The sequence below is a fragment of the Gopherus evgoodei genome, chromosome 8, assembly GCF_007399415.2.
Source record: "Gopherus evgoodei ecotype Sinaloan lineage chromosome 8, rGopEvg1_v1.p, whole genome shotgun sequence".
NCBI lineage: Eukaryota > Metazoa > Chordata > Testudines > Testudinidae > Gopherus > Gopherus evgoodei.
This window is the reverse complement of record NC_044329.1, coordinates 12,698,416-12,723,766: the sequence shown is the minus strand read 5'-3', so window position 1 is coordinate 12,723,766 and position 25,351 is coordinate 12,698,416. Positions and strand designations below refer to the sequence as shown.

The 25,351-nt window shown below is 38.9% G+C and overlaps 1 protein-coding gene across 5 annotated transcripts in view; it reads right to left on the bottom strand.

Annotated features, from left to right (window-relative positions):
- LOC115656635 (serine/threonine-protein phosphatase 2A catalytic subunit alpha isoform) overlaps positions 1 to 25,351 on the bottom strand; it is an 80,379-nt gene that overhangs the window by 36,976 nt on the left and 18,052 nt on the right. For 4 of the 5 annotated variants that reach the window (XM_030573638.1, XM_030573641.1, XM_030573640.1 and 1 more), the window contains 6 exons: positions 23,046 to 23,199; positions 19,710 to 20,044; positions 18,662 to 18,755; positions 17,545 to 17,707; positions 16,103 to 16,200; positions 11,807 to 13,321 (listed from right to left, as the gene is read on the bottom strand). In XM_030573638.1, coding sequence (XP_030429498.1) covers positions 13,268 to 13,321; positions 16,103 to 16,200; positions 17,545 to 17,707; positions 18,662 to 18,755; positions 19,710 to 20,044; positions 23,046 to 23,199 — 898 coding nt within the window. In that variant the 3' untranslated portion in view covers positions 11,807 to 13,267. Of the gene's footprint in view, positions 1 to 11,806; positions 13,322 to 16,102; positions 16,201 to 17,544; positions 17,708 to 18,661; positions 18,756 to 19,709; positions 20,045 to 23,045; positions 23,200 to 25,351 lie in introns of those variants that run through there. The other variant, XM_030573643.1, reaches the window with a different exon arrangement.

Here is a 25,351-nt window from a genome sequence, read left to right as displayed (position 1 = left end):
TGGCTGGGGAGGTATTGCAATCTTTCCCCCCAGTGCCTCCTGCAGGCCAGCCTCAGTAGGTCTTCAGTGACAGCCTTCCAGCCAAGTCGCAAAGTCCAAATGAACCCCTTCTGGGGTATGAAAGAGTCCAATATATAAACAGCCTTTCTGCCCTTACTACGATCTTCAGCCCTGATTCTGGGTCCTTTAAATTTAGCCCTTTGTTCAGGCTCCCAAATAAGCTCTAACTCTTCTTGGAGTTTATACCACTTTACCTGGGCCCAGCTATCACACCAGGTATCAACCCAGTGACCCTATAAACAGCAGCCACATATTGTTTGGTTCAGTTTGTCACCACTTCTCCCTGTGTCTCTTCTCACCTAACCTCTTTATCTTCACCCTTATCTCAGGGCTAAGATTCTTAGGTCTTGAAAATCTAGCTATGTAAAATACATCCATAAAACAAACTCAAGCTCCTCTAGCCAAGGGGAGCAGTGGAGGCAAAAGACATATCTGGCTTCAAGACTAAGCTTGATAAATTTATTGAGGGGATAGTATGATGGGATAGCCTGATTTTGGCAATTAATTGGCCTGACTATTAGCAGTAAATATGCCCAGTTGTCTATGGTAGTACACTAGATAGGGTGATATCTGAGTTACTACAGAGAATTCTTTCTTGGGTGTCTGGATGATGAGTCTTGCCCACAGGCTCAGGGTTTAGCTCAGGGGTAGGCAACCTATGACACGTGTGCCAAAGGCAGCCCATGAGCTGATTTTTAGTGGCACTCACACTGCCTGTGTCCTGGCCACCTGTCCAAGGGGCTCTGCATTTTAATTTAATTTTAAATGAAGCTTCTTAAACATTTAAAAAACCTTATTTACTTTACATACAACAATAGTTTAGTTATATATTATAGATTTATAGAAAGAGACCTTCTAAAAACATTAACATGCATTACTGGCATGCAAAACCGTAAATTAGAGTGAATAAATGAAGACTTGGCACAAACTTCTGAAAGGTTGCTGACCCATGGTTTAGCTGATCACCATATTTAGGGTTGGGAAGGAATTTTCCTCCAGGGCAGTTTGGCAGAGATCCTGGGGTTTTTTTGCCTTCCTCTGCAGCATGGGGCATGGGTCACTTGCTGGAGGATTCTCTGCACCTTGAAGTCTTTAAAGCACAAGTTGAGGACTTTTAATAGCTCAGACATAGGTCAGGGATTTGTTACAAGAGTGGCCTGCGTTGTGCAAGAGGTCAGACTAAAAGATCATCATAGTCCCTTCTGATCTTAAAGTCTATGAGCTAGACAAGCACATCCTTCCTTCCCTAGGCCAGGGCAACTCCTTTTATCTGGGCTAGCAAGGCCCTGATTGGCTGCTGCCAACCCTTCTAGGTCTTGGAGGACCAGGTTTCTTTAGCTTCCAAAATAGCTATTATAGTAAGATCTCTCTAGGCAGGCCCAGAGAACTAATCTTTGCTATTCTTTTCCCTTCTGCTTGCTCCTAGGGGTGGAGATGATATAGCAGAGCAATAGGGTCTCCAGCAAGGGGCTGCGAAAGCCTAGTACACCTCTTCAAAAGGCCATTACCTTAACTGGTGCTGATCTTACTTGATGGGACATGGAGGTGGTGTGTCATGTAGCCAGATCTTGTATGTTATTAATAATTAATTAATAATATTAATCTGGTGCCTTTGCTTGTACAGTATCTGACTGGGATGATTCAACAGAATGGTTTCTCCTCAGAATGCAAACTGAAAAGATAATGAAAATGGTCTTTCCAAATGATAAGTGTTGCTTTCACCAGCTGAAATTCAGGAATTATCTCATGATATCAGATGCTTTGTCTGGAGGAGTAATGAGTTTCAGAAAGTTATCATTACCCTAGGCAATTTGAACTGTCTGCCAAATTTTCAATCCTATAATTAGTGTAAATTTATTAGGGGATTTTATGAGTGAAAAGGAGATATGGGCATCCGTTGCAGCATTTTAGCTCTCTCTTCATTGCCCAGTTAGCTTCACAGTGGGGGGAGGCAGCAGTTTGCCAACAGCGTGCAGGTGTTTTTCTCTTACACAGGAGCCTTGTTGTCAGGCCTTGAGAATTAATGGGATATTGAATAGAAATTTTAGCTCTGTGAGTTGTAATTCTTGTTTTACTTTAAAAACTGACTGCATTGCCTAGGAAGAATGTATTTGTTTGGTCCAGAAAAGGCACATTCAAGAGCACTCCCTGGTAGTTGTGGCAGAAATTCTCAGTCTTGGCAACCCAGCAGTGTTAGATCTACTGGTCTATAGGCACAATTCACTTCCTCCACACTGAGTGTGATTAAACGTAAGCATTTGTATAGAGTGTTCGCAGGAGTGAGAACTTAAGAAGTTGCTATTTTGTTGTAAGAATGGCTTTGCCATTTTTCTTTAGCATAATAACAAATACTGTATCGGGTATAATCTTAATTCGGTTCCTGTGCTTATATCTGTCCACAAATGATGCCATGGTTACTTCTCCTGGCTGGCACTGGCAATTCTATGGTTTATTTGGAAACTAGTAGTAGTATAATCATAGAATCTTAGAAATAGGGCTGGAAGGGACCTCAAGACGTTATCTGGTCTAGCCCCTTGTGCTGAGGCAGGACCAATAAACCTAGACCATCCCTGACAGGTGTTTATGTAACCTGTTCTTAATATCCTCACATACTGAGGATTCCACAACCTCCCTTGGAAGCCTATTCCAGTGCTTAACTACACTTACAGTTAGAAAGATTTTCCTAGTATCTTTAAGCCCATTACTTTTTGTCTTACTTTCAGTGGACGTAGAGAACAATTGATCCGTGTTGTCTTTATAACACCTCTTAAAGACTGTTATCAGGTCTCCCATCAATCTTCCTTTCTCAAGACTCAGTATGCTCAGTTTTTAAATCTTTCCTCATAGTCACAGGTTTTATAAACCTATTAGCATATTTGTTCTCCTTTGGACTCTCTCCAATTTATCCAATCTTTCTTGAAGTGTGTCTCCCAGAACTGGACATAGTACACCATTTGAGGCCTCACCACTGCTTAGTAGAGCAGGCCAGTTACCTCTCAGATCTTTCCTGTAATACTCAGTATCCCTCAGAGTATCAGCCTTTCATACAACTGCATCACATTGGTGACTTATATTCAATTTGTGATCCACTATAATCCCCAGATCCTTTTCAGCAGTAATACTGCATAGCTAGTTATTCCCCATTTTGTAATTGTGCATTTGATTTTTTTTATTTCTAAAGTATAATACTTTGTCCTTGTCTTATGATTTTAGTCAAATTATTATTAATAGAGGTAAACAAAAAGAGTGATATGTTTGTAACAATTTGTTATAGCGTATACAGGGGCCCCAAATAAAGGGACATATGAGTGAATTGGCACAATGGGGTTGCATTGCCCAATTTACCTCACAATGGAACAAACACAAGGTTGCTGGTGACAAGCAGTTGTTTTTGATTTTGCAATACGCTGAAGGTTTGGTCTCAGAACAAGAAATATTGTTCACCTAAGGAACTATTCTGGTGTTTTGCTACTAAAGCATAGAGTGAGAGATTGGTTAGTAGCTATTTGTCTGGGCACTTTGAGTTGTGGACTCAGCAAGGGGTTGTTTAGATGGTGAATCCTTGTAAGAAGGTCTTTTCGGAAGCAGTGCTATGTATATAGGCTTCTGAAGAGTTTATTTGGTTGCCAATACCTGTGTCTTTAAGAAACAAGTTTCTCTTCAGTCCCTCACTGTACCACCACTAGAGACAGGCCACCCAGAGATTCAGGGGGCCTGAGGCAAAGCAATTTCAGGGGCCCCTTCCATAAAAAAAAAGTTGCAATACTATAGAATACTATATTCTCGTGGGGGCCCCTGCAGGGCCCAGGGCAAATTGCCCCACTTGCCCCCCGCCCCATGGGCAGCCCTGACTAGAGAGATTTCGGAGTAGCAGTTTTTTTAGTCTGTATCTGCAAAAAGAACAGGAGTACTTGTGGCACCCTAGAGACTAACAAATTTATTTGAGCATAAGCTTTCATGGGCTACAGTCCACTTCATCGGATGCATGCAGTGGAAGATATATATACACACAGAGAACATGAAACAATGGGTGTTACCATACACACTCTAACGAGTGTGGTCAGTTAAGGTGAGCTATTACCAGCAGAAGAGAAAAAAAAATTTGTAGTGGTAATCAATATGGTCCATTTGCAGCAGTTGACAAGAAGTTGTGAGGAACAGTGTGTGTGTGGGGAATAAACATGGGGAAATAGTTTTACTTTGTGTAATGACCCATCCACTCGCAGTCTTTATTTAAGCCTAATTTAATGGTGTCCATTTTGCAAATTAATTCCAATTCAGCACTCTCTCATTGGAGTCTGTTTTAGAAGTTTTTTTGTTGTAATATTGTGACTTTTAGGTCTGTAATCGAGTGACCAGGGAGATTGAAGTGTTCTCCAACTGTTTTTTGAATGTTATAATTCTTGACGTCTGATTTGTGTCCATTTATTCTTTTACATAGAAATTGTCCAGTTTGGCCAATGTACATGGCAGAAGGGCACTGCTGGCAGATGATGGCATATATCACATTGGTAGATGTGCAGGTCAACGAGCCTCTGGTAGTGTGGCTGATGTGATTAGGTCCTATGACGGTGTCCCCCTGAATAGATATGTGGACAGAGTTGGCAACGGGCTTTGTTGCAAGGATAGGTTCCTGGGTTAGTGTTTTTGTTGTGTGGTCTGTGGTTGCTGATGAGAATTTGCTTCCGGTTGGGGGGCTGTCTGTAAGCAAGGACTGGCCTGTCTCCCAAGATCTGTGAGAGTGATGGATTGTCCTTGAGGAAGGTGTCATCCACACTCAGAACTTTAGGGTACAGATGTGGGGACCTGCATGAGATAACCCCTAATTTACCAGCTTAGATCTAGTAGCTGCCACTACCAAATAGTTTAAACAAGTATTTATGGGAGAGTCCTTTGGAAACTCTGTCTTCCCCCCAAACATTTCCCCAGTCTTTATCCCCCTTTTCCTGGCAGGACTGAGACTGATTCACCTCCCACCAATTCCTGGTGAGCCTAGATCATGTGCCAGCAATGTCCCCCTGGGTTTAAAAAGGTCACAAGCAGTTGGAGTCAGCTGAACCTAATTAGTTCCCTAGTAACCCCTTTTCCAGCTGAACCTTATTTCCCTGTGGTTCTTTCTCCTCAGTGGATTGGGAGAGGCCTTTTAACCCCCTGGGACTAATTACTACCTCCTTCCCCTTTGTAGCTGTTTGTCCTGGGTCCTTATTTATCATTATCTATCCGAGGATTTCCAAGCACTTTACAAACACTAATGAAGGACATTTCCAAATATTCCTATAGTGAAAGGAAACTGAAATACAGGGAGGTTATACAATTGTCAAAGTTCACACAGTACATCTGTGGCAGAGAACAGATGCTGTGTTGTCTAGTAGTTAGGGCACTGGACTGGGAGTCAGGACACCATGAGGTTCTGTTCTTGACTCTCCCACTTATTTTCTGTATGATGTGGGGCAAATCACCTCACCTCTCTGTTTCCCCTTCTATCCTTTGTCAGTCTTTATTTAGTCTGTAAGCTCTCCAGGACAAAGCTCTTACTATGCATTTGTACAGCATATAGCAAGCATAATGAGGCCCCCATACCGACTGAGACCGTTAGGTGCTACTGTAATACAAATAAAAAATCCAAACTTCCTGACTTCCAGTCCTTAATTACTAGCTTCTGTGTCCTCACCTTAAAAAGCAAAAGTTCTCTTTTCAAAGAAATTGAAAAGAATATAAACATTGTTACCCAATAATTTTTCTCATGTGGCATCAGAGGCTTTCAATAAAAAGCATTCTATTAGATAATTAGCAGCTGCATATCAGTGACTCAAGGGAAGCGCCCAGTTCTGAATTTTGAGTGGATGTTTGTACCTCTGATGTAATTTTTTTTCTTATAATCTGCACAAGCTCTGTGTGCAACACAACAAAGAACAGAGTCAACCATCACATTTTTTTGAGCCAATAAGCCAAAGAAACTATGATTTATTTTGTTAGACTTGCTACTCTGTTTTTACAACTCACTCTTCTCTTGTGACAGGAACTGTAGACGATCACTCAACATTGAAAAATACAAGTTTTGCTATAAGATAAGAAAACAACAATTTGAAAGGAAAGATATTGCCACTGTTAGAATGTTTGTCTAGTGCATTTGGGCTCAAAACTGGTTTTGGAAATAATTTACCTGTAATAAAGCAATCAGGGTTTAATTCTGCACTATGCAATAACATATATTTAGAGATATTAACTAACACCCTAATGTATTTGTTTACTCTTTCTGCAGAAAAACTCAGAGAATGGCACTGAGAGGAATAAATCTCTCACACCTTTTAGGATCAGAACCCTAACTTTTTGTTAGTCTTCCAAAGGCAAATCATGCTCTGTAAACCTGTGAGCAGAAACATGCCCACAACTGCAACAATAAATGTAACAAATACTTCTGAATATAGTGGTTGCTTTCATATTACTCACATATGCAGTTCTATTCTCGGTTGTACGTTTTTGCCTTGAGGGAAGTTCCTGCCTATATCCATGATATTTAATAGCATTGTTGTTAGACTGGTTAACGCTACAGGTTGGAGATAGTCATATGCTATTTTTCCTGGGGGAAGAATTTCTTAAGGCAAAGACTGGCAAGTTGTTTGAGTTCCTCATCAGGACTTTTTTTTACCACCGTGTCAAATTCTGTATCTAACAAGGATGGGCAAACGCACTTCCAGGAGAGTCCAAATATTGGCCCTCTTTGTGGAAACTGTTTTCAATTAATAATACCTAGCTCTTATAAGCCCTTTTCATCAGAGAGTCTCATGGCAATTTACAAAGGATGTCAGTGTCATTATCTCCATTTTACATATGGGGAAACTGAGGCATGGCACAGCAAAGGAACTTGTCCAAGATTAGCCAGCAGGCCCTTGACACAACTGGGATTAGAACCTATATAGCCTGAGTCCCAATCCAGTGCTCTATGCAATAGGCCATGGTAACTGGAATATCTTTAGCTGTTTGTTCTTGCAGCCTCCCCCTAGCACCACATCTTTGAGCCTCATAGACTTTAAGGTCAGAAGGGACCATTATGATCATCTAGTCTGACCTTCTGCACAATGCAGGCCACAGAATCTCACCCACCCACTCCTGTAACAAACCCCTAACCTATGTCTGAGTTATTGAAGTCCTCAAATTGTGGTTTGAAGACTTCAAGCTGCAGAAAATCCTCCAGCAAGTGACCCCTGCTCCACACTGTAGAGGAAGGCGAAAAACCTCCAGGGCCTCTGCCCATCTGCCCTGGAGGAAAATTCCTTCCCAACCCCAAATATGGCCATCAGTTAAACCTTGAGCATGTGGGCAAGACTCACCAGCCAACACCCAGGAAAGAATTCTGTATAGTAACTCAGATCCCAACCCATCTAACATCCCATCACAGACCACTGGGCATACTTACCTGCTGATAATCAAAGATCAATTGCTAAATTAATCGCCAAAATTAGGCTATCCCATCATACCATCCGCTCCATAAACTTATCAAGCTTAGTCTTAAAGCCTCATAGCTGCAGTCCTTTTCCTCTGAAGATCTTCAAAATACACTAGGTGGATGCTCGCCCATCTTCTGTATTGGGGTTGAGTATGTGGTAAACGCACTTCTTCCTCCCAAATCTGACCTCCAACTCCAAGAAGACCTTTTCCAGACTGGGTAACAATGGGCCTACTAGACACCATATACACTCATCTCCCAAAATACACTTAAGATAAGAAATGGTTCCCTAGAGCTGCAGCAGGAGAGGTTTGAAAATGCTGATATTTGAGAGATCTAGCATCGAAGTAATAAGACCCACCCTTCCAAATCTCAGCATAGTCTCTCCTCTCTAAATTCAAATATCCCCACTATGTGAGCATTGCGTATAACGGTGGGTCTACTCTGGGAAAGTATTGGTTCAGTGCTGGTGAGGAGGCGACAAAGGATCACCCAGCACACGTAGAACAGAAATTCCAAACTGCTGGCTACACCCTAGTGATATCATTACATTATTTGCCTACAACTAATCTGCGTTACAGCTTATTTACATTCATAGCTGAGACAACCCACAAAAACATCTATTTTTTATTATAATTAGTGCCTGTCAGTCAAATACTTGCCATTTAAACCTGTCAACATTATGAAAAGCTAGAGTGTCAATGCTGCATAGCTGGCTTACAGCAAATGGCAAAGCGAAATTGTATGGACCCTGGTATATTTACATATCCTTAATCTCGCGTGCCTCAGACATTGAATAAAAAGCAATTAAACTGTTCTGAAGTAACCTAATTTTTGATTCTGTTTGATTGCTTTGCTACCATAAAATCTGCTTTTAAAAAATGTTAGTAGTATTTCCATACTATATTTTAATTGCTAAATTTAAACAGCCACCATATTATTAAAATAGATACTTTTAATAAAGCTTACACATTGGGTCTGTCTTAAATGTTCCACTCTTTTCTTTAGATTTTCCTTTGCCTCAAATACCTAGCCTTAAGTTATGTTTAATTCTCTGTTTGGTTTCTTTTCTCTATAAAGTTTTACATTATTTTCACTATAAAGTTTTACATATTTTACTACCAAGTATATTTCTTCCTTATCTCCTAAGGATAAAGACAAGAAGGAAAATGAGGGTCCTCATAATAAGGTACTCAGTGGTTTCTTCTCCCTCCTTGCAGTATGGAGGATGCACTACAAACCAGTGCTGCAGTTAGCTAAATCGTTGTTACAGTACTTAGAAACTTCAAACTTTGATGCTACAGCTTTGTATGTATAGTATGAGGAAGCTTCACCTCCTCCTGTTTATTGTGATCTAATAGTTTGGGGGAAAAGACAAAGCCAAGGAAATCCTGATTCATCCAGTCAGTGATTATTTAACAACTTTTTCAGCTGCTCCAGTGACCTTCTGGAAAATAAAATAAATATAGTTAATTGAGAAGTTAAAATAGGTAATAATTAAAATGAAAAATTAGGGCAGGAAGAGCTGGTATGTGCTTCCTAATGCTCGACATGCCACCTATCCTTCCATCCCCTCTGCATACAATTTACATTCATTTTGTATACCCACTGAATGCCAAATCACTCAAATTTACACTGCTTCACCTCTTACACACACACACACACACACACACACACACACACACACACACACACACGAGATGTGTAACTGCTTACATTGTTGTTGAATATTGCCTGTAGTCAATCAAGGCAGGATTAGTAACATAGGAAATAGCAATAAGGAATACAAAATATCTGTTATCTTTCTCTGTTCTTCCAGTATGCATCTGTTTTCCTGGAGTACATTTTCCCTTGCACAGATGCATGCTATTGTTTATTAAACCTGCAGTGCTATGCAGGTTCCTCTTACATAAGCATTCTGATCCCTCTAATGGGTCACTAATCCATTTAAAACAATTTAGATGTTTTAAATTAATTCATACATGCAGATTAGAGAAACATAATTAAAACATTACTATAATATCAGAAGCCTGATATATTTTTGTTGTTTTAAATACTACAAATGCCAATTAATGTTGGGAAGAACCAGTTGAGACTTTGAAAGTGGAAGGCAACTTGTGTGAAAGTGATCATGAAATGGTAGAGTTCATGATTCTAAGGAATGGTAGGTAGCACAATAAAGACAATGGATTTCAAGAAGGCAGACTAACAACTCAGGGAGTTGTTACTCAGGTAAAAAAAGTCTAAGGGGAAAAACAATTGAAGACAGTTGGCAGTTTTTTAGAGACATTATTAAGGGCACAATAGCAAACTCTTCCACTGCGTAAGAAAGATAGGAAGTATGGCAAGAGACCACCCTGGCTTAACCAGGAGATCTTCAATGATCTAAAACTCAAAAAGAGTCCTACAAAAAGTGGAAACTCGGTCAAATTACAAAGGATGAATATAAACAAATAACAAAAATATGTAGTGACAAAATTAGAAAAGCCAAGGCACAAAACAAGATCAACTAGCTAGAGACATAAAGGGAAACAAGAAAACATTCTACAAATACATTAGAAGCAAGAGAAGACCAAGGACAGAGTAAGCCTATTACTCAGTGAGGGGGGAAAGACAATAAGAGAAAATGTGGAAATAGCAGAGGTGTGCTCAATGACGTCTTTGTTTTGGTTTTCACCAAGAAGGTTGGTGGCGATTGGATGTCTAAAATAGTGAATGCCAATGAAAATGAGGTAGGACCAGAGTCTAAATAGGGAAAGAACAAGTCAAAAATTACTTAGACAATATAGATGTCTTCAAATCACCAGGGCCTGGCGAAATGCATCCTAGAATACTCAAGGAGCTGACTGAGGAGATATCTGAGCCATTAGCAAGTATCTCTGAAAAGTCATGGAAGACTGGAACAGGGAAAATATAGTGTCCATCTATAAAAAGGGAAATAAGTACAGCCTGGGGAATTACAGACCAGTCAGCTTAACTTCTGTACCCGGAAAGATAATGGAGCAAATAATTAAGCAATCAATTTGCAAACACCTAGAAGATAATAAAGTGATAAATAATGGCCAGCATAGATTTATCAAGAACAAATCATGTCAAACCAACCTGATAGCTTTCTTTGACAGAGTAACAAGCCTTGTGGATAAGGGGGAAGTGGTAGATGTGGTATATCTTGACTTTAGTAAGGCTTTGGATACTGTCTTGCATGACCTTCTCATAAACAAACTAGGGAAATAAATCTAGATGGAGCTACTATAAGATGGGTACATAACTCATTGGAAAATCATTCCCAGAGAGTAATCATCAGTGGTTCACAGTCATGCTGGAAGGGCATAACGAGTGGGGTCCCGCAGGGATCGGTTCTGGGTCTGGTTCTGTTCAGTATCTTCATCAATGATTTAGATAATGGCATAGAGAATGCACTTCAAAAGTTTGCGGACAATACCAAGCTGGGAGGGGTAGCAAGTGCTTTGGAGGATAGGATTAAAATTCAAAATGATCTGGACAAACTGGAGAAATGGTCTGAAGTAAACAGGATTAATTCAATAAGGACAAATGCAAAGCACTCCACTTAGGAAGGAACGATCAGTTGCACACATACAAAATGGGAAATGACTGCCTAGGAAGGAGTACTGCAGAAAGGGATCTGGGAGTCATAGTGGATCACAAGCTAAATATTAGTCAACAGTGTAATGTTGTTGCAAAAAAAGTAATCATCATCCCGGGATGTATTAGCAGGAGTATTATAAGCAAGACATGAGAAGTAATTCTTCCACTCTACTCCGCACTGATTAAGCCTCAACTGGAGTATTGTGTCCAGTTCTGGGCACCACATTTCAGGAAATATGTGGACAAACTGGAGAAAATCCAGAGAAGAACAACAAAAATGGTTAAAGGTCTAGAGAACATGGCCTATGAGGGAATATTGAAAAAACTGGGTTTGCTTAGTCTGGGGAATAGAAGACATAACAATTTTCAAGTATGTAAAAGGTTGTTACAAGGAGGAGTAAGAAAAATTGGTTTTCTTAACCTCGGAGGATAGGACAACAAGCAGTGGGCTTAAATTGCAGCAAGGGAGGTTTAGGTTGGACGTCAGGAAAAACTTTCTAACTGTCAGAGTGGTTAAGCACTGGAATAAATTGCTTAGGGAGGTGGTAGAATCTCCATCATTGGGGATTTTTAAGAGCAGGTTGGACAAACACCTGTCAGGGATGGTCTAGGTCTAGTTTTGCCTTGAGTGCAGGGGACTGGAGTAGATGACCTCTGGAGGTCCCTTCCAGTTCTATGATTCTATGATTGTATGTTATGAACTGCCAGCTTGCAAAACATATTTAATTAAATTAAAGATTCTGAAATAATATTTCAGAACACAAAAAGTCTATAAACTGAGAAAGCCTTTTATTTCTAAGGATTACACACACACCTAAACAATTTATTTATTAAAAAAATATTCCTTCTTGCCTGATACAAGTTTCAGCATAGAGTGAACTCTTATGGTTTACTTGAACAAAAAAATTAATAATAGATGGACAATTAACTGTAGCATTTCCTGAAGAACTGTATTACCACAGCTGAAACAAGAACTTGTTTTTATTCTGCATACATATTGGAAATATATTCGTTCTCCCTTTTAACATTAACTTTTTTATTACATGTTTCCCAGACCCTTTTATCAATTAAAAACTGATGTAGCTGTGAAACAATGCACTGTAGATACTTATTATTTAAAGTTTCACACTTATCCCAATGTTTTTGTTTAGAGTTCATATAAGGAAAATGTTTTCCACCTTGCAACTGGTTTCTCTTAAAATGATAAAATATTAAAAAGTGAACTAAAATGTTCTAAAATGTAACTAATTCAGGAATTTTCCATGAGCCAAATAATTTTTACTGAGTGTTACACCAAGAGTAATTTATCTTAACAGTTGCTTACTCCAAGAGCATGAATATTTTCAGCATATAAATGTCTGGATTTAGTTTCTTTTGTTTTTAGAAACTACAACAAAAATAGTAAGTAGAACCCTAATGAGCAAAAGATGCAAATAATAATGAGCAAAATAATAAACCAGAAAACACAAGGGGCCAGATTTTTAACCCTGACATCTGATTTGGTGTACCCACTTTTGTACATACTAAAATACATAAACAATCTATAAATGGGGTAGCTGGCCATTAAAATGGCCAATCTGCATGTGCAAAATGGATACCGACCACATATGCAATCACAATGAATTGTTTGGAAAAAATAGGTGCTAAAATTAAACAGCCAGAAAATTTAGCTCACATTACCGTAACCCTAAAGCATCTGAACACATCAAATGATCCATTGTTATCTTGTACACTATTACAGAAGTCTTAAATCATCATCTGTCAGAGAAAAGAGTAACAGGCTCTTATAGAAATGCCAGGCTAATTAATGACCTTTAGCCAGTCTTAGATCAGCTGGACATCCAGTTGTGATAGGTGTACGGATTTTATACATAAGTACTTGAAGGAGCCTAATGTTGGTACTTAGCCTTCAAAAATAAGTTTTGTGTGTTTTAGATTTCATAAAAGTTTAATGTAAGCTTCATTTATATAAGCAATTTTAGGACCAATGCATTCTAAAGTAATTTCCTGGAGAATAACCATATATTACATGAAGTCTATAAAATTTTCTGCAGAATTATCCAGATATCTTCCTTTATTAAAGGTTAATAGAAAAGCACAGATTTTACTGTACTGTGATTCTTCAGTCTCTCAAGCTTCATGCTTCTACACTGCTTATTCTACATCTGGCAGATTGGTTTTATTTTCATTTTGTGTATTTCCAGTATTCTAAAAAATAAATTGATAAGGAACATTAGTTGATTGGCTGTTCATTCTTACATCTATTTAGTTTTATATTAACACTCTTTCTCCGCTAACAGTTTTTGCATCGCAGCACTAATTGCTAAAAGCAGTCAGATTTGTCAATCAATGGAAAATGCCTTTAACCATTCCCCAAACTCCTCTTCACTAGCGTGAATAGCTACTAGAGACCTAAGTTTGATGAAATTAAGCAGTGTACTCTTATTTCTCATTTCCTCCATTAGATCGTATCTGTTGATGAAGATTAAAGCCCCCGACAAGACAGTGGTGTCTTTTGTTTTCCACCTGTCCAGCCAGATTAGACACTTGGCATCAACTACTGGTGTCATGGGCAGGCACTGCCTATGAAGCATTCAACTGTCATCCTCAAACTTTTAATTCAATGTTACAGTATATAACATTGTCCCATAACACTCTATGATGTAAAAGCATATAGTTGTGTTCAGCATTACTCTTTTCTTGACTCTTGTAAATATTTGTGCACAAAGATGTTAGGACTCAGTTGTGCAACAAATCTTCACAGTGTACATCCACAGAAACTAGGATATCAATGAAGCTTTTTGTATGATTGAAGCTGGATGAATTTTCCTTTCTGGCACAGTTCACTTCTCATTATGTAAATACACCTCTACCCCGATATAACACGACCCGATATAACACAAATTCGGCTATAACACGGTAAAGCAGCGCTCCGGGGGGGGCAGAGCTGTGCACGCCAGCAGATCAAAGCAAGTTCGATATAACATGGTTTCACCTATAATGTGGTAAGATTTTTTGGCTACCGAGGACAGCGTTATATCGGGGTAGATGTGTATATGAAATCTGAAAATTATGGAAAATACAATCAAATAATGGGAAAAATCCTTAGGTCCTTAATCAATTTTCAGTCAGTTCTTACTCAGGTAAGTAGTAACCAGCTTTAATGGGAGCTGACCTCAGTAAAAATGGAGTAAGAACCTCAGGATATGGCCTATTTAATAATACCTGACATTTATACAGAATTTTTCATCAACAGAGGTCAAAGTGCTTTATGAAGATTAGGTATGAGGGAACTGAAGTACAGAGAGTTTAAGGTTATACTGCAAAGTATGCAACACATTTAAGTTACAGACTTTATAATCATTCACTTTACAATGTATTGCAAATCTATTTTTTCAGTCTTTCTTACTGTAAAACATTATTTTATATAATTTCATAAACGTGATCTAGCATGGTAAAGCCAAAAAGGAGGAGTTTGGTATGCTATCTGATTCACTGACATGCCCACAAATGTTGCAACCCTTGTGCTTTCCCCTACTACTTTTAAAGCCTAACCTGTTGATGACAGTACACATAAATCAACGGAGTATCTAGCACAAGAGATGCACATAGATGCTGGAACTAAGGGTGCTGCACCCCCTGGCTTGAAGTGGCTTCCATCATATACAGGATTTACAGTTTGGTTCAGTGGCTCTCAGCATGCCCACTATACAAATTGTTCCAGCACCCCGGAGATGCATGACCTTTATTCTTTTTATTGGTGACAGTGTGTAAGATCTTGCCCTTCTATTAAATATTGTTTATGCTAAAAATGATCCATCATGGAACAATGCATTATCTATTGAAATCCTGGTCTTCTTGTACACACACAAATGGATTTCATATAGTGCCTAATTATGATATTGAGATACAGCATGACCTAGTGGAACAGAATGAAACTGGGAGCCAGGAACTCCTAAACTCTAATCCCAGCTCTAACACTGATTCAAAGTGATTCTTTGGGCAAGCTACCTGTGCTTATCTTCCCTGGGTCTCAATTCACCCTTCTAGAAAATGGAGAAAATAATACTTACTTTGCTGCTTCACAGAGATATTCTGAAGTTGAATTAGTTAATATTTGTACAATGTTTTAAAATTATAAACTGCTACAGATATGCTAAATATTACAATTGTGTGTAAATTTAGGCTGGGAAATAGCGAAGGAACTTGTTCTGTGTTTAGCAACTAGATCATCATACTCTGATCCTTATATCAGATTTGTCTAGCTTTGGGGTGAATAATTACTGTGTGTTTGGTTGCAATGCAAATTTGGAAACCTCTTCCCTTTACAAGCAGGGAAAGATCTGGATTGATTTTTGATGCTCTGCTTGAGCGCAGAGATCCTCAGAAAATTGGCAGATCTGCTTCTGAGCCTTCCAAACAGTAGCATTTAACTCTTAGCCTATTTTGATTGCATCGTCAGAAAATGGAGAGCAAGGCATTTCTGCAGGAGTATCTGGGGATATAGTGAGCAAAATCAAGACCAGCTCAGTAAAGTCAATAAAGTGGCACCTGGTTACACCAGGTCTGAACTGGTTTATTGCGTATTAAGTTCAACATATTCTCTGCAGTCATGGATTCTGACAGTAGATCAGTTGTTTGCCAGTTGTAGTCATTTATCTTCATCTTAAGTAAAGTTCTAGTTCTTAATGATTTTTACATTTTGAAGCAGTTATAGAGTTATATTTTCGGTTACTGTGTTAGAAATATGGCTAATTGCTATCTATTATTTACAAATTTGCAACATACTTATTTATAAGTTACTGAACAAGGGAAACTTAGATACAATATCTAGTTTTAATGAGCTCTTGATTTTAAAAGTTTTTATCTAATTTCCAGCTAGGTTTACTAAGACACAAGACTGAGTAATTTTCCCTCATGTTCACATAGTGAGTCAATAGCCCAACCCACACGATTTCTCTACTAAACAAACATACAGTATTAATTTACCTCTTGTTTTTCTTGATTCTGATCCACATTTAGTAAAGATGGTATTTTAGATACTTCCAATTTCTTTGACTCCCTCTTCAGCACTTTTACCTGTTTAACTTTTACAAACAGATACCTTATTATTTCCGCATATTGTATTTTTTTCCTTTCTACATGCTCCCTCAGTTTCATCTTCTTTGTTTAATTGATTACTTTTGAAATAGTGTTGAACAAGAAAACCAGGGTCAGACTGAAAATTGAGTATGGAGATTGCAGAAGAAGACAACCAGTTATTGTATCTTGAAGGACAGAATATGACAGAGTTTCTCAAACAGGGGTCGCCACTTGTGTAGGGAAAGCCCGTGGTGGGCCGGGCCGGTGTGTTTACTTGCTCCGTCCGCGGATCCAGCTGATCGCGGCTCCCACTGGCCACAGATCGCTGCTCCAGGCCAATGGGAGCTGCTGGAAGCGGCCCGCTGGTGTGTTTACCTGCCCCGTCCGCAGGTCCGGCTGATTGCGACCTCCACTGGCCGCGAATCACTGCTCTGGGCCAATGGGAGCTGCTGGAAGTGGCCGCCACTTCCAGCAGCTCCCATTGGCCCTGAGCAGCGATCTGCGGCCAGTGAGAGCCGCGATCAGCCAGACCTGCAGACGGGGCAGGTAAACACACCGGCCCGGCCCGCCACTGGCTTTCCCTACACAAACAGTGACCCCTGTTTGAGAAACCCTGGAATATGAGATACAGTTCCCATTTACATTCAGACTGATCATTTTAATTATCAGAACCAAGTTACAGATATGCTACTAAGGCTGTCCATTTGGCTACACGGCTGCTGTTACTTGAACTAGTCTCTAGATGTCATTGTTTTCTATAGAGAGACAAGGTAGGTGAAGTAATATCTTTTCTTGGACCAGCTTCTGTTGGTGATAAAGACAAGCTTTTGAGCTTCCACAGAACTCTTGTTCTAAAGAAGAGCTCTGTGTAAGCTCGAAAGCATGTCTCTGTCACCAACAGAAGCTGGTCTAATAAAAGGTATTACCTCACTGAGCTTGTCTCTCTAATAACCTGGGACCAGCTACAACATAACTGCATACAACAATGGAAGATATCTTTGTTTCCCTGGAAATCCTGATTGAAGCTCATTTGTCTGGCAGTTCACATATGTGGAAATACAAATAAAACAAGCTGACAAAAAATTCCAAACTATATTTTTAAAGTTTGTTTAATATGTTAAAAATAAATGAACTCTTTAAAAGATGGTGCTAATTTCAATTTGCAAATGAGGACTCTTGTCCAGTCCAAAGACTCGGATGTGTGTACAGCAGTGATTTTTCCAATTTGATGCATTTTTTTTCTCAGCACCTTCCACCAAAAATCACATGCTGGTTTTTAAATCTTAGATTAACCCTTCTCTTCAACTGGCACTTGATGCAGATTTGCAAAACCAATTACAATTTCATACCTTCTATTCCTTTCAGCTCCTTTTGTTGTGCTGTTATTGGTAGTTCTGGGAAATGGATATCTTTCTTCTCAGATTTTGAAATACTGCGTTTCTTTCGGTTCATATTGGCCATTTGATCAATCTGAGCAGCTCGTTCATACAGTGTGACTTTTTCTGCTTGAGTCTAAACAGAAAATCACAATATATTTAAAACTGTATGTGACATGAGTATGGCTATATCTTTCTTGGCATGTTTCAAGAGGTTACCACCAACTAAACGAAGTAAAATATATTAAAAATTCAAACTTCAATAGTGTTCCAAAAGCCAAGGTCTTCACATGCTAGAGGAAGCTAACTATGTATCGTTACTAGTTATGTATCATCATTATGGGATAGAAGAACATTTAGAATTTTTATCTTTCAAAAAAAGTCTATCATAAAGTAGCTCTGGCTCCTCTGCAGGTGGCGGTATTCAGGGACATAGGCACTTACATCACCATGTATTGTTCGCCACCTTACCAATTTAAAAATGAAGAACAGAAGCATACAATTACTTTGTCATACCTCCTTGCAAGTGGGAATGGTCAGTTGACCTGAGACATACCAAAAGAAAAATGTGTGTTATTCTTTGGCCCCACCAGGGTTTTCACAATAAAAGACAGGAAGAGAGCTCTGCAGGGAAATTAGTGTATTTGTTAATGTCAAAAAGGGGGGTTCTCAGGATGCAGATATGATTATGGTAATTGATCAAGGATTATCATGGAGAAAACCCAACACTAGTGAGAGAGATGTACATGAAAGTGTAAAACTCTCTCAGGAATATAGGGAAAAATCCTGGATCCACTGAAGTCAATGGTGAAACATCCATTAATAGGTCCAGCATTTCATGCAGAGTCTGAATTTCTTTTACTCTAGTTTCTGGAGCTGCTCCTCCACCCTCAACCCCTGCCCATCACCACCAGCTGGGAGTCTCCAGAAACCACTAGACCTGTCCTAAAATAAGAGTTTCACAACATAGAAGTCTTATTATGTGTCAACAGGAAAAGTATAAACAAATAAGACAGTAGCATGAAATACAGAATATTATGGAAGAGAGAAGAAAGGGTTTAATTTTAAATTACCAGTTTTGTAAACATACTTGAGCCAGAGTCCCATCATCCTGTCTGTTGTTTGGACCTATTTGTCCCACTGACTGCCAAGGGCTTCTCCTTTTCTTTGCTTTTTCAGGTAGCCTATGACAAAGAAATACAACTATAATATGCAACATTAATTATCAGTTAAGTGTGGTATGCTCTCATTATGTAAACAAACATGCACATTCACAAATGTATTCTAAACTAGCTTTGTTGGTGGGGCTGGTGTCTGGCATCTGAGAACAGACACATCTCAACACAGCTTTGGAGGCCGCCACTTAATAGTAATACTTAGCATTTAAACAGTACATTTCATGTTCTAATTATTTTAACAATATTAACTAATTAATTTTTATAACACTCTTGTAAGAGTGATAGGAAATATTATCCCAATTTACAGAAGGGAAACAGACAAAAGAAAAGCTAAGGTCACTGATCTAAGGTCATAGAGGGAATTACTGTCAGGGCAAGGATTCATATGCAGGAGTTCCTGCCTTGAGAACTTTCCTCTGACCATGCATCTATCTCCATCTCCCATAATATTCACCGATGCCCACCACCATGCTGCAGCTACTTTTACAGTGCTCACCCTCCAGCCAGAGGGCCACTTTGCCAACTTGTCAAAAGCTGAAAGATTACATCTTATTTGGGGGGAAAAAAGCAGATTACAGGAACCCTCTTCTTCTGAAAGAGGATTTGCTCTTATTTTAATAGAGGCGTGGACTGTAGAAATGACTGATCTCGGTTTGTCCTATCTTTGACCCAAGACCGGACCTGGCTCAATCCATGATAGGACAAGTAATCTCTGTGAGCTCCATCTCTGTATTTAAGATGAAGCAGCCATGTGGGCTGCACTGTGAAATGTCACAGCCACAGCTGGCCTTTAGCTAGCCCTAGTTATACAGCATATTAACCAAATGAAAGAATTATTCATTTAACCGAACCATCACTAGATACATAAATGTGGTAATTAATTTCAAAAGATACTTTTATTAAATAAAGAGCAACTGTCTATTCGAACAGAACCTCATTACATAAGCAATAGGCTCTAACCTTGTATTGGAGTGTGGGAAGGGTGAATTGAAATTTGCAGCAGTAAGGTTCCCACAATTTGGATTGATAGGTGGCATTGTTGTACCAACTGCTATTAGTGGAGGATCTTCCTTCACACTGCTGGGATCGTTGCTAGCTGCTACAGTGGTCGTTATATCAGTGATTGTAGGTTTACTCTCTTGAGGAAAACTGGGAGGATTCTGTGAGGAAGGAGCCCACTGATTAACTGCATCTTCTTGTTCAATCTTTTTTATTTCTGGAATCTCTGGTTTCCCTCCTTTCACTTTTGTACCTTTTACTTTTAAGTCCTTTGATTTTTTGTCCTTTTCAATATCCTGGAACAGATACTACATCAAAATATACATACACTGTGAAACATAAAATGTCACCTAATTTAGTCTGCTAGGTCCTGATCATGTGAGGTGTTTAGTTTCTTTCAATTCCCATTGAGTTCAGTGAGAGTGGAGAGTGCTTATTGCCCCGCAGGACTAGACCCTACCATTGTTTATGCTTTGGAAGTCCTAATGCTCTTTTCAGACCATCAAAGATCAATTTTTAGAACTTGTAAATTTGGTTTTTCAAATTCAGACATCAAACGATGACGTTAAATGTACCAAGGTAGCAAGATCATTTTAAAATAAATAACAATAAACTATTATATTGCTGTCCCAGTAGAGGAAAATATAAACTGCATTTCTAACACCAAGTTCGTTTCAGGCAAACTCCTTTGCCATTTGATAACTTGAAAACTTTTAAAAACAGAAGTGTTAATGAAAGGACTATTTAACCTAGCAGCCACATATCAGAACAAAACTCTAGCTACAGCTTAAAATTAATAACAACAACAAATAAGTTTCAAGTCAGTAGTTTAATGTGAGATCTTATTTTCTTTTTCCCAGCCCTGTCTGCTCAGGGGCTGAAGTTACTCTGTTGATGGTGACTGGCCAGAGCAGATAGGGTACCAATAACTATACTGGGACATTGCAATAACAGGTAAGTGACATTTCCCCCATCTCTTAAATGAAGGTCTAGCAAGCTACTAGGACTATGTTTTACCTCATATTTCCCTTGGTTTGACTCTTGCTCTATGTCTTATTAGGAGGACTACAGTCATAGGGTTAACTGGAGGGTGGTGGGACAAATGAACCAAGCATATGTAGAAAAGGAAGCTGCTGACAGGCCAAACAACCACTTCTATACATAGTGTTGGGGAAGAGCCTTTATCCCTGAAATGTTCTGGGTCTACTGCCAGAAGCCAGCTCCTTCCTAGGTCTCCCTTCCCTGGACCAGCAGTAGCCTGCTCCACTCACCAGCTAATCTATTCCCCAGATTTGTTTCTTGCAGGTGGTAGATCAGCTGGTGACGGAAGCATGCTGCCAACAGAGGAAAGAACAGAGCAGGAGCTACTCAGCAGAAAGAGAGAGAGAGAGAGTGTGTGTGTAAGCAGAAGCACCCATCTGTACTGTCAGAGGCTCCCTTCCCACTGAGGACTCACTTCTATTCTTGGCTTCCCACCCACAAACTGAGCCCTAGCACTGTGGTCTTGCTTTCTGTCTACCCTCGCTAGACCTAGAGAAGGGAAGGAGAGGGGAAAATATCACTTACCTGCTGCAGTATCCTAACATAGTAGCCAACTAGCTTCTGGTCAGGATGTCATCAGCAGAATAACCTTAATATGTGTCTTCATCAAGGAAATAGGATGTGGCCTGAGAAAAACAAAATGTGAACTAAAGTTAGACTGCTGATTTGAATATATTTTTCTAATACTCTAAATGGAGTCCGGAATTAAAGGACCTACCCATACCTGCAAAATGTAACTAGGGGAAGAAAAAGCTATAGCCATGTTTTAAAGGGACATGCAGTAACATAAAAATCATACTTCGAGTAACACCCAAAATTACTTACTGTAACTAAAAGCAATTAGAGAAAAAATAATTATTATTTCTTGCTTATTTTTATCATTTGACAGTACTTGGTGTACAGTCAATTCCACTTTTTATAACCAATCAATCTCTTATTTAGTTTGTGTCAGTCATTCAAACAGCAACAGAGAATAGAAAAAACATTTTTACAAATAGGGAAGTGTGATTACAAAACCACAAAATTTGCCAGTGAATTTAGACTTAGTACTTAAAAGTACTTTTAATTCATGTTTTGAAATTGACTGGATTTTAGATTGATTGTGTTCTTTTAATATAGTACTAGTTGTCTCTGGAATACTGTGATTCTCCGATCTTTTTGTCATGGGGACCACTTCATAACAAAAATAGACTCTCATTGATCATCTCTCCTCTCAGCCCCTCACTGCTTGGTTCTCAAATTGTTCCAGTACCAGTGCTGCTAGTTGTATCTTATTGATGTTTCTGAGTAACACTAATATTATGGATTCCTCAACTAATAAAGTGGTCTCAAACTTTCCTTTAAAGGCAAGGTATGTGTTTTCATCTGTCTTTGGAAAGTGCCTAGCACATTTTTGGTGCTACCATAATATGAATAATAATTTGCAAATCACCAGGAAAGGTTCCTTGCTCTCTAGTTTGAGGACCACTTTAAAACTGGAAGAATCCTTGGTACTGTTGTCTCAAAACATCTGTAATATAGAAATGGCAATATAAAGTGTTATATATACAGGTAGCTAGCAGGTAGATTAGAAAGGTATCTAAATGAAGTCACATAGGACCCTTACTTCTTTCATCATCTTTTCATGAGATTTACTCTAACTACAGACATGTAGACTCCAGTTCAGCAAAGTATTTAAGCATGTCCCCTAAGTCTTGCTGAATCAAGATTGACTGCTGAGTCAGGGTCCTAATGAATATATACGAATATAAGATATTTTGTTTCATTTTGATAATATTCGTCTCTCTAAATGTAACAGACCAAATTCATTCCTACTATAACTACACTGACTTCAGAGACACAGTCCAATCCATTACAGTAGAACCTCAGAGTTATGAACACCAGAGTTACAAACTGACCAGTCAACCACATACCTCATTTAGAACCAGAAGTATGCAATCACACAGCAGCAGAGACGAGACAAAAAAAAAGGCAAATACAGTGCAGTACTGTGTTAAATGTAAACTACTAAAAAAAGGAGGGAAAGCAGCATTTTTCTTCTACACAGTAAATTTTCAAAGCTGTATTAAGTCAACATTCAGTGGTTGAAAGAACAACCATAACATTTTGTTCAGACAAACATTTCAGAGTTATGAACAGCCTCCATTCCCAAGGTGTTTGTAACTCTGAGGATCTAGGTACCTCTATATTGTAGGTATACGGTTTAAGATGACAATTTAATACAGCAATAAGTATTTTAAGAAAAATAATTCTCACCTTCCCAACCACTGGACCATTCTGAGAGGCATTAATATGAATAGTTCTCTTTTCATCTTTTATTAGTTCAATCTCTTTATTATTCTCTCTGAGTTTTGAGAGAGAATTTAACTTTGCTTCTTGTAATAATTTTGCCTTCAATTCTGGTAAGAATCTGATAAAGTGAAATGTTCTTTTTATTTTCATACATACAGTTTTTCTCTTAACATTTCATGGTCACTACTTAACCTAACCCATTAATTAGCAAATTTACCTGCCAAATAGCTCATGAGCAGATCTATGCATGATGCAACTCTATCTGGCAAAATTATAAAGCATGTCTATGAAGGACATATCTTTAACAAATTTGATTTTGGCTCTTTAGACAAACGTTCTAAAAAAATGTTTGCTAATAAATACATTATGTTCCTTATAAAGTCTTTTTCAAAAGGCAAAATTTATTCATGTTTAGAGAGTTCAATTTTAGTGTTGACAAATTATATACCAATCTACTTATTGGTGTTCTAAAGTTCAAGAAAACTTCTTGGCATCGCACATTAACAAAATCCATTTGAGGTCTGACTGATTCAACATATATCTAGCCATTTTTGCAACATTTTTAATAGATGCTTTAGTTCTTTTTTTTATAAATACTTGACACCAACATAATTAATCCTGCAAAAGGAAATTTCACACTGATCTAATTCCCACACTATTGTTTTGCATCAGGTCTAATTTACATCCACTGTACAATTAGCAGTTAGTTATACTTCCAAACTGAAAAGTATAGTGTTATTCCAAACTATTCATTCAATTTGATGTTTTGTTTTGTTTTCTTCTGGCCACTAGAAATCAGCTTTGAGAAAGGTGACTGACACTAGTTCTCCTCAAAACTACAACACAGAGAATCTAAAACATTTAAATTACTGTACACAACTGCTCTTAAGAACCAAACATTTAGGGCTGGTCTACACTAGAAACTTACATCTGTATAGGTTACATCCATCAAGGATGTGAAAAATCCACATCCCTGAGAGACATAGCTATACCAATCTAACTCATAGTGTAGACAGTACTAGGCTAATGGACGAATTCTTCCATTGATCTAGCTACTGCTTCGCGGGGAGGTGGATAAGGTACAGTGACAAGAGAAGCCCTCCCTGTAGCATAGATAGTGTGTACTCTGGCCTTGTCTACACTAAAAAATGAAGTAGGCTTCACTATGTCACTCAAGGGTGTGAAAAATATACCCCTGGGTGACATAGTTAAGGTGACCTAACCCCCAGTGTAGATAGCTGTAGTGTCTTAAGCGTAGACACATCCAGTGAAGCGGTACAGCAGTGCAGCTGCAACGGCACAGTTGTGCTGCTGTAGTGTGTTAGGCGTAGACATTCTGCCTGCTTCACTGATGGGGTGTGTTTCAGGAAAAATCTGTACATTTTTGCAATGAAAAAAAAAAACCCATGTATATGCATGCAAAACAGGTAATACCACAAATTAGTGGGCACTTGTGTGTGCAATTTGAGATTTTGGGCAAACTCCTGGGTTTCTGAGGTTACAAAGTGGCACACCCATTATGCCCCTCCCCTCATAGAAAGGGTGACCTATAAGCTATGAACCTCTTTGTGCATTTTCTATTGTTCTCTGTACGACTAATTCAACACTGAAGCTACATCTACACTTGGAAGAAGGGGGTGTGATCCGCTGCTTGTGTACACGTAGGCGCACTAGCTCTCATTGAGTTAGCATGCTAAAAACTGCAGTAACATGGACAGTGGAAGTAGCAGCACGGACTAGCCACCTCGAGTACAAACCCACCCAGAACCTGTGGGTACACACTCGGGGTGGCTAGCCCAGGCCGACTCTTGCCGCTGCCCAGGCTACCCTGCTTATGCTACTATTTTTAGCACATTAGCTCAATGAGAGCTAGTGAGAGAATGTGTATGCAAACTGGGAATAGCACCCCTAGTTCATAACCTCAGAAACTTGTGTGTGCCCAAAAGCTTAGGCCTATAGTGTAGACGTTGCCTTACTGAAGTCAATGGAAGAAATCTGATCAACTTCAGTGGGCACCAGCCCAGGCCCTATAGGTATAACTGGCTAACTATCTAAAACAGGCCAGGGTGGTGTAATAAAAGGAGTGTGGATAACGTAAAGTTTTAGGAATGGCTGCGTTACTGATGAATGATGAAAATAAGAGTGAACTATACAGGCTGTCCCAAAAGAATGTTGATAAAACCTTTATTCTACCCACACCATCATGTCTTCTGCATGAGTTAGAGAAAACGTACTTTCCAAAATGCTTTAGAGAGTTTTTAAAACATGAC